Source organism: Simochromis diagramma, unplaced genomic scaffold, assembly GCF_900408965.1.
Source record: "Simochromis diagramma unplaced genomic scaffold, fSimDia1.1 OVJJ01000603.1, whole genome shotgun sequence".
In the NCBI taxonomy this organism is placed as follows: domain Eukaryota; kingdom Metazoa; phylum Chordata; class Actinopteri; order Cichliformes; family Cichlidae; genus Simochromis; species Simochromis diagramma.
In genome coordinates, this window is record NW_024387414.1 from 10,817,448 (window position 1) to 10,835,066 (window position 17,619).

General features: G+C 38.9%; 1 protein-coding gene across 5 annotated transcripts in view; it reads right to left on the reverse strand.

Moving 5' to 3' along the window:
• The window catches only part of LOC120721001 (protein unc-13 homolog C), a 113,528-nt gene that overhangs the window by 17,339 nt on the left and 78,570 nt on the right, over positions 1-17,619 (reverse strand). For 3 of the 5 annotated variants that reach the window (XM_040010976.1, XM_040010975.1, XM_040010974.1), the window contains 6 exons: positions 7,358-7,484; positions 5,321-5,417; positions 4,030-4,173; positions 3,723-3,800; positions 2,057-2,134; positions 1,282-1,308 (listed from right to left, as the gene is read on the reverse strand). In XM_040010976.1, coding sequence (XP_039866910.1) covers positions 1,282-1,308; positions 2,057-2,134; positions 3,723-3,800; positions 4,030-4,173; positions 5,321-5,417; positions 7,358-7,484 — 551 coding nt within the window. The remainder of the gene's footprint in view (positions 1-1,281; positions 1,309-2,056; positions 2,135-3,722; positions 3,801-4,029; positions 4,174-5,320; positions 5,418-7,357; positions 7,485-17,619) is intronic. The other 2 variants (XM_040010978.1, XM_040010977.1) reach the window with 1 other exon arrangement.

Genomic DNA, 17,619 nt, shown 5'->3' on the forward strand with positions numbered 1-17,619 from the left:
GAAATTTAGGGAAAATGTACACCAATTCCACCACAAGATTTCTTACACACGTAGTCTAAGTAGCCAGTGCATTTTTAATCTTGTCAATTAATCTTTAGAGGAGGGAAACAAAATGTCTGGAAATCATGGAGCAACTGGTTTCACTTGACACTGAGTGGCATCCAGAGTCTTCCTGAGTGTACTACTCTCCCCTGGCTGACAGCCTATCAACTGCAGTCCAGCTCTGATTCCCCTTGCCTGTTTCAACAATGCAATATCTACTCACTGGCAGGTTGTTAGTCCAGAGCACCGTTTGTCCATAATGACTAACAATGCCAAGTAAATAAAGGCTTAATAAAATGCCATTTCTAAGTTGAGCGAAATACCCCAAATAAGTACTAATACTAATCTGGGGAGATCAGTCCATGATGAGTCCATAAATGGGCACTGTAAGAGATTATTGTTAATCTCTGTTATGATAACAGCTCTTGGTAATTACACTGGTTCTCTGGGAGTTAATTTCTGATACGGAACTCCTCTGTTATAAATAGAGGAGAGAGGAAACTAATAGGACACTTTCACCTGAAATAGACTTTGGCTTTATAGTTAGCCAGATAAATTACTTGAGACATGCTTAAAAGATATGCCTGATCATCTATTACCAGTAGTTATTCACAGTTTTTGAAAGGAAGTTACGACTTCTCCTGTCACTATAATAATGGAGAGATCCGAGTGTAGATCTGCAAATATTTAGGCCATAGCAGCACCTCTGCTAAGGGCACAGCTGGAGAGATGTAAGTGTTTGAGAAGCTCATTAAACACAGTCTGAAAAATCCTGTCTAAAGCATTTTGTGGCTGCAGCTTGGGGGATGGAAAGAGAAGATCAAAACCACAGCCAACAACTTAGTGAGCCCCTGACTCTGCTCTTTGCATCGGAGTAAAAAAAAGGGAGCAGTGAACTAAAATAGATATCACACTTCTAAATTTGACACGGATAGAAAAGTGGCAGACAGACCCCCCCCCAAAAAACACGCTAAAAATAAAGATGGGATCAGGTGGTTTGAGCCACTTTCCCCAGAGAGCAGGGGATGGTGAGCCTGAGCAGCCTGTCCAGAGGGGTGATGGGTAATTCAGATTCCGTATGCTCTGTGGCACATGCTGCTGGAGGGGCTGAGGGGGTGGGGTGGGGTGAGAAGCGTACAAGCGTGAGGGGTGGAACGGGGGAAGAGGGTGTGCTTTTTTTTTTTTGGTATTATTTGGTAAATGGTGAAAAGGGGTGCTGACAAATCCTACTACACACACCTTACAGAAGGACACAACCCCCTCCTCCTGGAGACAGAGAGAGAGAGCACAAAAAAGAAATGGGAGGAAAACAGAAGACACAACGACAGAAGACAAAACGCAAGGCAAGACAGGTGTTAGAAACTACAAAGAAACATGCAGGTAAGTCATAGGAATAAGTGGCAGCTGCTTCTCACGTTTGAATGACAGGTTGACAGGGAAAATATTCACCTGTGTTTCAGGCACAACACGGAGATTTTGGGGGTTTAAGTCAATACGAAAAATGTTAAGTCAACACATATTATACACAGGGGAGATTAGAGGTGGGGAAATATAGATGGAATACAAAGAAGGTACGAACAGTAGCAGACGTGGTAGTCGGAGGGGTGATCTACATGTCAGATAAATCTGTTAGCTGTCTGAACTGAGGTTAAGATTATAATGGGGTCAGTTCACTTCCACTTCATATGGATATCATCTGAAATGATCTTTTACATAATCACACCATACATATTTTACATTCGAGAAGGGAGGTTTAAACTTTCAAATTAGCTGGCACCACCTGTGCTGAAGACACTTTAACAAGATACTAAATCCTGGCGATGCCGTTTTTTAGCTAACCTTGTAATTTCCTCTTCCTGGAAGATAACAGATTAAGGGAGTATTTAATTGTAATGATTGATATATATGAATAGATTGAGGGTTACAAGTCTTATTGAAATTGAAAGTGAATTGCCTCAAAACAGACACAGACATCACACAGAAATAGCATATAGATAGTTATGTAAGTGCACACCTGCTTGCCACCCATGGACTCAAACATCTTCTCCAGCTGGACACGAAGCTGCTGAATGTTGTTGAGAATGATGCAGGGCTGTAAAAGGATGAGAATGAATGTGACTACACTGTTTTGTAAAACACAATGTAACATCTAATGTGTCTAAAAAATATCTTTGAAGTTTAAATCCTGCAAAAAAAACTAGCACATCAAATTTAATGGTTCCCAGATACTGACATAGTAATGTAACAGTTTGCTGGATTAACATTTAACTGAAAACACAATGCATAGTGTCAGAAAAATCACAGGGGCACTCACTGTAAAATCTACTTTTGATTTCCTGACACATCATCTACACAAACTGGCAACGTTTCTGAATGACATCAGCAGTCAACGGGGGGAAATGCAATCCGTACGCAACACAACAAAGAGAGAAATATCTACACCGAATGTGTCAGGTGGCAGCGTTATCGATTCTCCGCTCCACAAGAAGTTTAACAGATGACAGACATTAATCACAGTGCTCTTTATGGAGACCAAGAGTAACTCAGACAGTCACAGATTATATACGCTCAAAACAAAGCAAACAAACATAAAAACAAGACAGACATGAACTCAACAAACTACAATTATGATACTTGTAATAGAAAGTACTAAAATGATCATAATGCGGCCCACAGAAGAGGGGATGATTACTGTCTTTCAATCCCTAATGCAGCCAAAATTGTGTCTGTGGCAAAACGTAATGGGTTTCTTTTTATAAGATTTATGAGCATATGAGATATTCTAAAACCACATATGATTATTTTCCACAGCTGCATAATTTTAGTCTGTGAAAAATGTAACCTAAAATCCTTGGTTTACTGACATATGCACCGGATCTATGGTGCAATTTAAATGTAAGAAAGGGCAAATAAATAGAATAACAAATCAAACAAAACAAAAAAAACAAAAAAACAAAAGAAAATCACACAAAACTAAAACTAATATGTTATTGTGAATGCACAATGTTCATATGTAAAACTAGAAAGTCTGACAAAAGCAAAGACAATTATAGGGTACATCCTTGGTAAAAAATAAAATAAAAAATTGTGTACTGTATAATATATGAGTTCTAATAAATTAGAGATTAGATTAGGTTAAATTTCTGGAACTATGTAACTTCATTCTTTTCATCAATTGTCATTTTAATTCTGTCTAGGGAAGGGACATTTCATGTTTTCTCTGGGACAGTTGTAATGAGCCTGTCAGCACTGTAAAGAAACATCTGCCTCCTCTGCGCGGAAACTGTGTGTTATCGCTCACTTCAACTTCAAAGACCACTGTGGATAATTAGGCCACTCACAAGGCTCTGTGTTTAGTCATCCGTCACATTAAACAATGGACAGAGAGCTCAGAAAATACCAATGACTTTTCCCCATCAGCTCTGGGCTGTGACATGAATAATTGCATCCCGGTTAATAAAGACACTTTGTTACGTGCATTAAGGAAGACAGGGCAGGGCTCTACATAGAAGAGACTGCGCTGTTATTGCAAACATTTTTTACATAGTCTCCATGCCAACTGCTGCTAGAGACAGTAATCATAGAAACACTTTCTTCTGACTTGCCATATTTGCACTTGCACAAAGAAACTCAACATAACCTTTCCAATTAGCATTTGCAGGCTTTGAGTGGGCACTTACCACATTCTCCTTATTCAAATACAAAGGAAAGTCCTTGGATATGATTGCAGCATATTGCAGAAGAACTTTGTTTATAGTCTGCGGGGATTGAGAGAGAGAGACAGTTTTCTAATTAATGACTGCTGCTCTACTTGCATTGCTGTATGTCCAGAAGTCACTGAAAAACCCTAAACAGTTAAAGCCTCATAACTAGATCATATTAAACACAATAAATATACCAAAGAGTATGCTTGTATCTAACAGTGAGTTATTATTCCCAGCAATAGTATTCAGGGTTCACTAGGGGGGCCTTTCCAAAGAGCCTGACCTTCGCAAAGCGGCACATGAAGTGAGCCAGAGCCTGTGGGTTTGGGCATTCCAGCTTCTTGATAATCTCAAAACTCTGGTTTAGCTGAGTGAACACATCCACCACAGAACAGGAAAAGAGGGCATGCTCTGAGGTTTGCTGGAACTGTCGAGACATGTTCAGACAAGGAAACATGGAAGGGAAAGAGAAAGAAAAAATGTCAGACCTTAAGACCTTTAGGCACCTTCATAATTGCCTGACAGTTGTATCTTAAAAAGAAAGATAATTAAAATGTATTTACTGAGTAAAGGTACTGATGATGTTTACTAATGACTGGGGATGCACTAATAACATTCCACATAACTATCTGAAATGCTTTCAAAAGACCATATCAATTTCTGTGGTTATTCAGTATACACATGAACTACAATCAATACATTTTAGGTGATTATGATATTTCATGAATTTAAAATTTAACTGTTTCCAACAAATAATGAGTAAAGTGCCAAAATAAAGTACACTTTACACTTGATTGAGGAGTATGGACGCTGATGGGGAGTAGGAGGCATAGAGCTTAAATGGGCCTGCATCCAAAAATACTGCAGTTTCTACATATTCTCTAGCATAGTGTTTCTGTTAAAAATATCTCAGTCATAGACACCATGAGTAGATAACAGAGAAATATGCTTCTGACTTCAAAAAGCTTGTAAAAAATCACAGAAGACACTGAAATACTGTTTTCAAAGGCTGTGCATAAACTGGGCTTGACATTTAAAACCTGGGAATCTACCCCTTTTTAAGTTATCCACTTGGGCAGGTTTAAATAAAAAACACTTTCACTATGCAGTTTGAAATATCAGAAAATGTTAACTTTAGCAAACAATATTCTGTGATGTTGATAGTAGCATTTGTAGGTGTTTATCTGGTTAAATGCATGAGATGAAATATATATCTTTTTACTCTGATAAACATTAACAAACAAGCGTACAGACCTCAGTATACTGCAGTTGTTTTCTGAAGCTTTTTCCCATTTCCTTTCATTATTCTCTAAGATAATTCAGTGCCTTTCTTTGCCCTGAAAATCCTGTTTTGTTTCCTGTTCATATCAATTTTTAATTGACATTTTATTAATATTCCAATCATGTCTTAGAGCTGTCTGTTTGGACTGTGTGAAATTCCTTTTATCCTCCCATATCCTACTCAAGAGGTAAATTCAGGCTAAACAGGCCGTCCTTGTGAATAACCAAGCAAGTGGCGTTGGTGAGTTAATATAAAAGTTATATATTAAGAACTAATTCAATGCTGTACTCACTCCATCTTTCTTGTCCCTTTCCAGCGCTCCATTGAGGAAATCCATAGCAACATCTTCATTTTCATCAAGCCACTGAATGACAAATGGCTCAAACCACCTAAAACAAAAAAGCCTTTTTTCATTAAAGGATCAAACTGTAGTTTGGGGTTTCTTTGTATTATACAGAAGTTATTCAGACGCAGAGGGCAAGAGATTTTCATATATAAATATGGGGGAATCAATTGAAAATGATTGTAGTGCACTCAAAAGTTGGCAGATTTTGTTCGTGGTATTGACCAAGGTTGTCATTCACGAAGGTTTTTAAAATCAAATTTCAGTTTGTGGACAGATTAGACTGCGAAGTTCAGACAGAGGACAGAGGAAGACAGGCCGGAACAAATGAGTCTGGTAAAGAAGTACATTTGTTAGCGGAATAATAATGCTGTTCTATCTGTTTCACTTTGACATTTCCGTGTTTAATATTGTGCCTGAGTCTGTCCTCAGAGCAGCGGATGTTCCCCCAAAATTGCAGTGTACTCTGGCTAAGGGCATCTGCCACATGAAGTAAAGCCAATAAATAAGGTGGGCGGGGTGACAGAGAAAGGGAAGACCGACAGGGAGACTTGTGTGTGTGTGCGTCCGTGTGTTTGTATGTATGATGTGTATGCCTCTAGAAGAATCAATCTTGCTGTTGATGGTGTTTGAGTGACAGTTGGGCCGACAGGAAGGGTGAGTCATTATTCTGATAAACCGGCTGCATGAGAGAGGGCAGCGCGTTACTTGCATCTAGCACATGTTTCTATATCGCAGCTATTTACACAAAAAGCAGAACAAAACATTTTTTTGCTTCTAAGTGCTTTAAATTCTTTCTCCTCATCAAAACAGTATTCTTGCTTAACCAGAAACGGCTGCATGTATAACAATGGTTTTAAATTATATTTAAAAATTCAAAGTTTTAAAGATAGATTGTTCAAGTGAAATATCTTCTGTAACAATACAGCTGAAGGTGAGTGATATTTACCCATTTAATTTTAACACTGAAAACTTATCATCTAATAAAGCTTTGTAATGCCTAATGGCAGATATGACTACCACATGATAGAATTTGGACAAAACAAATAAATTAAGCTCTATTGCCAAAAGTATGGGTCTGCACCTCTTAATCTTTGAATTCAGCCATGTTTAGTCCCACTGCCTCAGGTATATAAATTCAAGCACTTAGCCATGCAAATATTTTCAAAATAATGGTTTGTTCTAAAGAGCTCAGTGAATATGAGCACTAGTCTGTAATGCAGATTAAAACATGCAATAGCATGCCATTGCTGCAACAAGTAATTTTGTAAAAGAGATAGTGCTAGAGATTACATATTCAACTTAAAGTGGGATTATTACAAACTGGCAGCATTCAGGAACCACGGCAACTTAACAAAGTGGCAGACCACATGAAGTAACAAAGGGGGGTTACTGAATACTGGGGTGCAGAGTGCAATCTCCAGCCCTCATCCAAACCTCCTCTGGCATTAGCAACAGTACAAAAACTGTGCACTGGGAGCTTCATGGCGTGGGTTCTATGTCCGCACAGCTCGTGTAGGTGTGATGTCATTCCCACTCATGCTCCTTTAACTTCACTCTAAATGTTTTAACTTGGCTTTATAGTTTTAATCCTTCACTAGCACTACCATTGAAGACCAGCGCTCTGATACAAAATCACCTTCCACCTAACTTGATGCAGATTTCCTGCAGTGAATCTGTGTTGATGCACAGAAGCTGTTCTGTTATTTATTTGATCCTCATTTATATCATTGGGAATTATTACAGCTGAATCAACAGCTCTCTAAACCATTTTGACAAAAGCTGATTATGACTTTCATTTACTGCTAAATCAGCCTGTATTAGTTTTATCTTTGCCATAATTTTAACTAACAGTTCATGCACAAACCTTTGCTCATACAGTAACACGTGTGTGTGTGTAGGTGTGTGTGTGTGTGTGTGTGTGTGTGTGTGTGCGCATGTGGGCACGCCCATGTTTGTGCATGTAGATGCGTGGAAAACACTCACAGAGAATACTCTGGTGGAACATCCTTGAAGGCCGGCAGGTCACGGACATACTCATTATGGAACCATTTGACTTTGAAGTGAAGATTCATGTATTCAGTGCTTTTGCATAGGCGGTGCTTATCATGCTCTGTAATGCAGATTAAAACATGAGGCACACATGTTAGCAAGTGCAGTATTCACTGGAAGTCATTAATAATGACACACTGAAATCTAAGTTGTAAAATGAATGAGTCTTATAGGTAGAAGGACCTGGACTGACTGGAGAGGATGCTTTAAATTAGTGGTAAGTGTATTGAATGCATTCTGTTGTTCTTTCAACATCTTCACAAGAACCACAAGAGCCGACAGACACTCACATACTCTTATATTTGCTTATATAAATAAGCAAATATCCCCATGAACATGAAAAACACCTGCGCAACAGTGCTTGCTTTTAGTCTGACATCTTAACAGCCTCGATTATGTATAGCCTTGAGCTATCAAAGAACAAGGAAATAAAATGTGTCTGCGAATGTGTCCAGCTCTCACCAGAGACAGAAAGCTTTTGAATGACTGCAAACAAACTAGAGCTAAAATGAATTAGACTTTCATGTCAGCTGACAAGTCTGCTGAGTCATTTAGTCCAGCTCACCGTGGGCATTTCAGAACAATTAAACACTTTCATGGGATCCCCTTTAGAAGAGACGGATGGTAATGGTGCAAACGAAGGGGTTAGGACAGAATAGATGAGAGAAAAGAAAGGAAATGAGTAAAAAGAAACTGTAAGAGAAATGTCAGACAAAAGAGAAGGGACCACTGGAGAAAGACCAATAAGAAGTAAAGCATTTTGCGACTGCAGTGATGGGCACGGATGAGATTATGGCTCTCAGAAGAAGAAGAAAACTGCAAAAATGAGAGGTCCATATGGTGGAGGGAAAATCTAACACAACACAAAGGACCACTAGAGTCTCTTGTAACAAAGAAATTGGATACAGGAAACTGTTTCATCACAGTTTCAACACAGGTAAGATAGCATATAGGTCAAGGAGACCATCCTTCACTGACAAGACAAAAACATTTTCTGTACAGGTCTACCGTACATGTCTACAGCCATACAAGCAGCTCACATCAAGTGTGAGAGGTGGCAGCAATGGAAAAGTTTCCATTGGGTGTGACACAAGCTGCCAGTCTTCTGCTTGTCACTCATTATTGGGCTTCCAGCTGTCCTAATCAATAACCACCCAAACAAAAAAGAATACTAATGGAATTGCATTTAATTATATAATGTCATGCTACCGTGTGAGAAAATTGTTTACTAAAAGCTATTCTGCTCAGTTGGATGAGTGATGTTTTAATAGTAATGGGTAATATTGATAGTGAAAGTTAATACTTTGCTTCCTTCACAATTCTATAGCTATGTAAGACATTGAGCATCTGTAATGCAGTAACGTAATTTCTCTTATCCCATTATAATTACAATTATGCCATTATTGTTTTATAAAGGTTCTTTAGATAGCCTGCAGAAGGGCAAGGGAGCATGGCTGAGCTTTTGAGGTGGTAAAATGAGGACATCACTTGTATTTGTATTGCACAGATTATAGTAAATTTGATTATGGTAAAGCGGAAACTGCATCCAGGACAGAAATAACTATCTACTGCTGCTAACACAGCATTGTCCCTTTGCAGAAATATGCAGAAATTTGTCCAATTTGTGTTTGTACTTAAACACTGTAAGTGCGTGTGTCCCCTTATTAGAACAGGGATTGGTGCCAGTGTGTTGCCTGAGGTTTCCATATATGTGTATATATCAATGCACTCCTACGTATTTTAGCATCAAGCTGGATGTTTAACAGCTTTAAAAAAAATGTGACTTTTTTGGTCAATTACAACAATTATACTGACAGGAATGCTGTTTTCTGTGAAACTGGTAATTATGAGAGTGACCCAGTAATGACGTGATCCAGCAGTACAAGTTGTGATTTTAGTTAAATACTAACATTACAATATTGGCTAAACAGTGCAAACATTGACAAGCCTTAAATTTAGACTGTAATGTTGAGCATTCGGTAGCAGTGGTGGCAGGGAGCTAACCCTTGCTAATTAGCACAAAACACATAGAGCCCTTCTAATTACCGTCATGTGCCACCTTTTCTACTGTCCTCTGTCCTCTTGCCTGTGACCTAGAGACTGATCTCACCACACCACAAGAGAACATCTTAGTTCCTATCTCTAAGGAGAAGTGAGGACAGAACAAGGAGCTGAGAGTGAAGATGCACAGGTGTATGCTCTGCAGAAGCATTTTTACCAATCAAGATGTGACACACGCTTTTCCACATTAAGAACACCGTTATGCTCATTTGACAGAGATCTTGACACAGAGCTGTATGCCGTAGCAAAACAATGGACATTTGGTGCAGCTTTGACACACATCAAATTTAATTAGCATTGATTAAAACAGGGGGAGGCGAGTTCTGTTCAAAAATCCACAAATAGAAATGAAAAGAGGGCGCCGTACACAAGTAAAAAAAAACATTATTTTTCTTTTATCTGTAAACAACAACATTATGACAATCCATGAAAATGTTGTTGCAATGTTTCAGCTCAAAGCGATGGACTAAGAGACTGATGTTTCCTGGAGCTGTTGTTGCCATCTACTAGTGCACATTTGTTAGCATTATAGTCTTGCACTAAAGCATCCTGCACTCCCCTTGGAAATCCAACGCTTCTATTGAATCACGTGTTGGTCTTTTTATTGGTCTCTGCTAGCCAACCACTCCCTGTTATTTTGTTTGGTGTTTTTTCATTTTTTGCACAACCCTTTCCTTCTCATTTTTCATGCACTTTTATCCAGTATGCAAATAGCCATACAATTCCTTTCTCGATGGCAGACACGATTTAGTGTAGCAGCTGCTTCAGTGTTTCACAGATGGAATGTGTTGCGTAGGCACTCTACATCTGATCATATGGTCATTTGATACACATTTGAGGCGTACTGTAATGCCAAATGTATACCGTAATCCATTTTAACTAAACCATAAAAACATTTGTCTATTTCTGGACACACGATAAGAGGTCTCAATAAGGCTGAAAAAGCGGGGAACATAAGTGAGCACAATAGTTTAGCAGAAAGAAAGAAACCACCTAATCACACACATATTCAAATGCAGGAAAAGATATAAACAAGCACACAACATCAAAGACATGTTTAAATCCAATGCATTGCACCGTGCCTGTCGTGGCTTAATCCTGATAAGAACCTCAGTGCTTACTTTGATGAATAGTGCCATGCTTGCCATGCTCGCTATACTTCCTTATAAGCTCAGAAAAAAGATATTTACATATGTGCAATTAACACGTGTCTGCCTCAAGATGCATTCAAACACAATACAGTGAGTGCTGTACTTGAGTCAGTCGGTTTTCAGCTGTTACCGCAGCTCGTTTTATACCTGATTTAATAAGTGTGACTCCACTTTAACAACGACATAGGCAGGCTGTCATGTACATTAAATATCTATGTGAATGCATGTGTTATAGTAGTTCTACTGAAGCATTAACATAATAATTGGATGGCACACTATTGTTTCAACGCATCTTACTGAAAGGTTACATAATGTTGATATCCCCAGAGAAAACGTCTTCAAAGCAAAGACCTGGGTTACATTTTTATGAAATGTGAAGACAAATGCAACAACAGATAGAGAAGTGCTATAAAGTAAGACATAGAGAAATGTCACAATCAACTGATTTTCTCCACTCCACAAAGTAGTCTGTGCTTGAAAATGCACACATTAGACTTATTTTTGAATATTTTCATAAGCAGCCATGAAACCGGTTGGTTTAAAGTGATTTTCTGTAGATTACTGGTATGAAAAACCACAATGATGTCAGGAAATGAATTCTTTTCCTGACATGTCACTAATTTCATCAGCACCTAACCTGCAAGGCTAAAGTGGTTTTCAATGTTGAAACTGCCATGTTAGTTCTTACCTGAATTCCCTGATTCAGTCGTTGTCAGAGAAGGAGCAGCTGGTTTAAACACCGAATACTGAGTCTGCATTGTTTTATTAGGGAGGACCTACGGTTGTAATATCTGAATAGCTATGGCAGTGCCACTTTAATAATCGAGCTGGCACTGCAAGGCTGCTTACACACACAGCAGAACAGACACATATACATGCACCATCACAGTGTGTCAACCTTTCTGCCCTCAGCTCTGCTTGCATACACCTTTGCTGTCACATACTCACAGTCACCTACAATCATCACCTAAAGGAAGCAGATGGAGGTCAATTGGAAGACAGAAAAGTAGAGGTCAGCAGGTGTTTTGTTCAGTGCTGCCAGTGAGCTTCTTCATTACTGTATGTACAGGAGCATCAATGACTTAGTTAGAGAAAGTGGTAACAATTTTTATTTTTTGACAGCAGATTGTTCTAGCTATAAACTTGCTGAGGAAAATAATCAACTCTAAGAAGAGTTCATGCTTGAAACAAAATGAAAGGAATCCAGTAGTCTTCAACCATGTTATGTACGCTCCATTTCGTTTTGTCTGTTACATTTCTGTGTTGATAATTTATCTGATTTTAGGACTTTTCTAACTGAAGGTTATTCCAGCTTTAGAGGAGAGCTCGTGAATTTGATCCTGATGTTTTCTGGCTTAATCGTAGCACTTGAGTAAAGTTTAGGGATACCAAAAGAAGCATCATAAGGACAGATCCTTTAAGTATAGTGAAACAGCATGAAGGGTATGTACTATTGTGTTACACTGGCACTACTGGCTATTAAAGCAGATTTAATCCTTAAGCTCATTCTGGATACAAATTACTTAATTACTTAAAAGAGGGCTATACTCTTGACTTTAAAAGTGCCTCAGTCATAAAGACACATCATCTTATATCATCTTTCTAGAAAATGCAACACAAAGGGGGAGAATAATTCTTTTCAAACTTGGACTAAAAGTCATTTTTCTTACCAGTGTGATTTTTTTTTGGAACAGAGGAAAAAAACTGAGGTAAATAAGACTGCAGGGAACATTAAAAAAAATACTGCAATAAAACATACAGAAGCTGCCTGACTTCACAATGAGTCATCTGAAAGTGGTTTTAAATTTTTTATAGCTGAGAATTCCATTTTAAAATCTTGAAGGCGACAGACATAGCTTGCCTTTAAAACAGGCAGAGCCTTCTTAAAAAATGTAATTACAGGAAGTTGAAATTCAACACGATTAATTTATAATGTGACAGTAATTATACTGTAGCTCTTTGTCAGATCTGTCATTTTGCAAGGTAAGTTGATTCAAATTTATTGTTATGCTGATATGATTACTTATGCAAATATGTCAGCTGCACAAGGCCTCGTGGTGTCACTGCACTGACATATTAAAAACTATATAAGTATTTAATTGTACCATGGCTGTTCATGCTTCGATGTGAGCTATATGCTTAAGTACACTTGATCATAAATACTGTGGCAATAATGTGGTGCTAATGTGTTTTGTTTCTGTTCCAGCTCTTCATGAATGATGCAAAACTTTGCAGAGGGCCACAGCAATAAAGTAGCTGTATGCAAATGAGGTAACACAAGGTAAAGTGACAGCCCGATGACATCAGAAAGCCTTATGATTGCATATGATCGATTGGACACTTCACCTAAGACATTTTTCACTAAATTAATGAAGTTAATGGTAAAAAAAAAATGCCAGTGAAAAAACTCAGTAAGGCACTGAGGTGCTCTATAAATGAGACCTAAAGTTCTTTTTAGTACTGGTGGATAATGTCCATTACAGCTTGTATGAAGACCTTCACTCTTCAGCTGATTGGCCTGGCAGGCGTCTATGTGTTTTCACAGTCCAAAACACAGATGCAGGTGCTAGTCCCAAATAGGATGCATTAGGAAAAAACTGTCCACACACTTCCATTAGAAGCAACTTTTGTCCCTGCATGACTAAGCTCCCTCACCAACCTTACCAAGTGTCCTCTTTCCACAATCTCATTCACAAAGAAGATTTACACCAATGCTTTCTCACATTTATTAACAAAAGTATTAAGTGAGCTTGAGTGTGGTCTCATTGTCTCATCTAGCTTTTTAATCGTGCTGTAAATATGCATGTAAATGTGTGTAGTATATCATTTTGTGCACTCATACACTGTTGTATGTGTATTTGGATCTATGTCATTTTCCCCTGCTGGTGGTAAACCGTGTGGGCTGTCCTGAGGGAGGAGTAGGCTCAAGGTCCCTGGCGAGGATGTCATCTTGTGTGACGCAGCCCACAGGGACAGATAAACTCACAAGAGACTGCCTCACTCTCTGCCTCATTGATTTAATACAGTGGATATTATGAAGTGTAGCAGTTTACTGCAGCTTTTGCATTGTACAATTACCATTCAGCGACTATATCTGTAAGAGTGCAAGGTTAGACGGATGTGCTCAAGACAAAAGCCCAGAGGAGCAAAATGGCAGCCAAAGGCAGTGTACTTTTCTCTGTGGCATAATTCCTTCATCTTGGCTTCTGACCCAGTTCAGTCAAAGGGCCTCCGTAGCTTTATCACAGGGGTCTACTGACACAGCTCGGCTAAAACACAAGAGTCCACAGAGACACCAACCCATGTTGACGAGACTCAAACAGAAATATAATGAACTGAGACACAGCCAAACCTGAGGTGAACTAATGTTAAGGCTCCACTCTGGTTCAGGATAATGAATCACCACTGCAACACGTAGTGCGGCATTTGTGGTCTTATGTTAAATCTATATCTTTGTGGATATTAAGTACGGATTTATGTTATCCATTTTATTAAAACAAATACAATAACATTGCATATTATACAGCAGCTCCTTAAGAGGGGAAATATAAAACATTATTGTTGAACTGGACTGACAGAAGGCATTACATTTAATGGAAGCTTTATTAAGCATTTATGAGACCTCCATGTATGAAAAAGCTGCTCTTCAGTGCTTTATAAAGTCAATGAATATAAAAAGACATAAGCTGTCAGATGATGTACTAAGAGATCTGAACTGAGGTTCCAGTCTTATGCCAAAAAAAAATGAAATGAATAGTTTAAAAAACATCAGGCACGCCTCAGCCCTGTAAACACCACCTTGTTATAGAAACCAAAACCGTACTGTACATTAACTGAAGTTCAATTTAACTCTTTTATGGAGCGAAGCTGTTCCAACAGGCTGAAGGTGAGTTAATGGGCTGCAGAGGCACTAGATCTTCAACGGCATGCCCTGGGAACCACCGTCATTAAACAGCTATACAGCGCATATAAAATGTGTGCCTTAAACTTCATCACAGTCTGAAAGTCTAGAAATAAATCCGTTGTTGCTGTAATGAAGCACTATTTTTATTCTCTTCCTTATTTGCTTCTGTTTAGCTTCAGTGACCAGTCTGCATGCTCCCTGTCGGATGTTTTTTTTAAGGTTTTTTAAGAAATCAACAAACTACACAACAACATGGCAAATTATAATAATGATTGATATGCTTCTAAAAGCTCAGTTTCTAACTACACAGCACAATTTTACAAGTTTATTAGTAAGTTATCAGGGATTGCGGGAATACATTCAGCTATAGTCACAATCATTCACACTCGATATGCTCCCACATCTTTTCTCTGTCTCTTATTTTATCCACTCTGTTTTTGTTATCCCTCCTACCTCTCTGAAGCGCCCTTTCCCTCTCCTCTCACACATTCAGAGATTCTCACAGTGATGCTAAAATTAGCAGCATCCATTTCTGCACCAGCACTGGCACCAAGGGCCTCCAAGCAGGAAGCAGAAGATGCATCAAAGACTTCATTAAGTAATGTGCATGCACATCTGTGCACAGAGTCACAAAGACACAAATATTCTCTTTGTATTTTCATTCATTCCTTCTTACTTACTTGCACAACTGAGCGCGTGAACAAATGTGCGAAAGTGCCTGCACATTTGTCTGCACACATGCATGCACATATGCACGCATGCGCACACAAGGACACACACACGCATACAGACACAGATAGATAGACCAATGAAGCAGGATATTCCGGCCCACCTCCTTCAGGGTGTCTCTGTCATCCACCCTGCCAGTTTTATGGGCCTTCTTATATAAACAGGTTACGATATACTTCCATTTGTCTGAATGAGACAGCTGAGCAGAAACCTGAATTGGCTCAAAGAAATCACCTCTTCTCTACCACCTCATCAAAACACGGTACATGCAGGAACAGTGCACGTGTTCATACACATATGTATGCAGCTTAAAATAGACCTACAGGACCAATTTGGTCACTTGTCTACAGTTTCTGCTATTACACATGCAACTTTCAAATAGCACTGTAGGTGGTTGTGGACATAGCAAAATGTAAAAAACTTCCTGAATAGTATTCTTACACAATGAATGTGAAACTTTAAGAGGACTTTTCTTACCATGCCATACCATGAATTGTGACCAATCAATTGCTGATGTTCACTTTGATATTTAACATATTTAGTCATGACTGTGAAACGGAGTGATGAAGCAGAAAGGTGATTTAAGGGACTTTAAACTTGGCATGGCTGTTGGCGCCAGGTGGGCTGGTTTGAGTATTTCAGAAATTGCTGTTCTATTGCAGTTTTGCATAATCATCTTTAGGGTTTGCAGATAATTCTTTAAAAAAGAGAAAATATCCACTGAGTGCCAGTTTACTACTCGGAAAATGCCTTGTTGATACCAAAGATAAAAGAAAAATGGCTAGACTGCTTTGAGCTGATAGGAACACTGCAATAACTCAGATAACCACTCGTACAACCAAGATTTGTGGAAGAACATCTCTGAACATGATGCATGAAACCTTAAAAAGGATGGATACCAGACTACATTGGGTGCTATAAAAAAAAAGAAAGAAATTGAGCCTGCAATTCACACAGGCTGATCAAAATAGGAAACTGGAACTGAAACTAGAAAAATGCTGACAGGTCTGCCGAGCATCGATTGCTGCTGCAACATTGCGATGGTAGGGTAACAATTTGGTGTAAAGAATGTGAAAGCATGGATCCATCCTGCCAGATATCAACAGTTCAGACTGCTGCTGGTTGGTGTAATGGTGTCGGGAATATTTTTTTGGTACACTTTGGACCCCAGAGTACATCCTTTGCACACAAAGTATAAACATTGTAGCTTGAGTATTGTTGCTGACCATTTCTATCCATTTATGACCACAGTCACTAAACTGTAGCTATTGTTACTGATCATTATCATTGCTATTAAAGGTCCCTAAAAAGCCTCCAGTTGATCCAAAATGTTACTATCAAGGACTAGAAAGATAGACCGTATTTCTCCCATATTAGCTTCTCTTCATTAGCTCCCTGTTAAATCCAGAACTGAATTTTAAATTCTTCTACTCACACACAAAGTTTTGAAAATAAGTCAAAAATATGCATGGGAATAATCACGCCCCATTATCCCTTAAAGTCCTCATAATATCACACTATGGCAAAACAGCACTTCACTCTCAGACTGCAGGCTTACTTGTGGTTTCTAGAGTTTCTAATAGCACAATGGCTGGCAGTTCTTCCGGACACCAGGACCCTCTCCCGTGGAATCAGCACCCAGTTTGGATTCAGGAGACCTTGTCTATCTTTAATATGAGGCGTAAGGCTTTCTTTTTTGATAAAGCTTATAGCAGGCTGGATCAGGTGACCCTAAAACATTCCCTAGGTATACTGCTATAGGCTCAAACTGTTGCAAGAACTCACGTGATGCACTGAGAACTTTGTGAGTTTTCACTCACCACATGTTTATATATCACTGCAGCATGTCATGAAATCATTGTCTAGTCTGTGTGTGAATGAAGACCAAAAGGGGGGTCCAAGCTGACACCAGCAAGATGTTCCTAATATAGTGACCAGTGAATATATTTAATTTTATTATTCCCAAGAAAATGTTTCGTGAGTTTACATGCAAACCCTTTAAGATGTAGCTTAAAAGTGTATGCAAACTTTCCAAGTTTTGTACTGTTTTACAATCAGTAAAGTAGAAAAGCATCTCGCATGATTTTGGGTGTGTGTGCTTCTGCTACACCATTATGTGGTTTATGAGCCGTCAAATGCTCCCTCATTTAACTACTAACCTCTCTCCACCAATCCAAACCCAGAGCTCCAACTACTAGCCGATCCAACAAAAAAGTGAGCAATAATTCATACAAAGTGCTCCTTTGAGGAACATGACAGTCATTTCCTCCTCCTGGCATGTGTCGCTGTGGGCATGCAGTGATGTAATGACAAGAAGAGGCACGAGGAGGCAAAGCAGGGGAAAAGGGTTC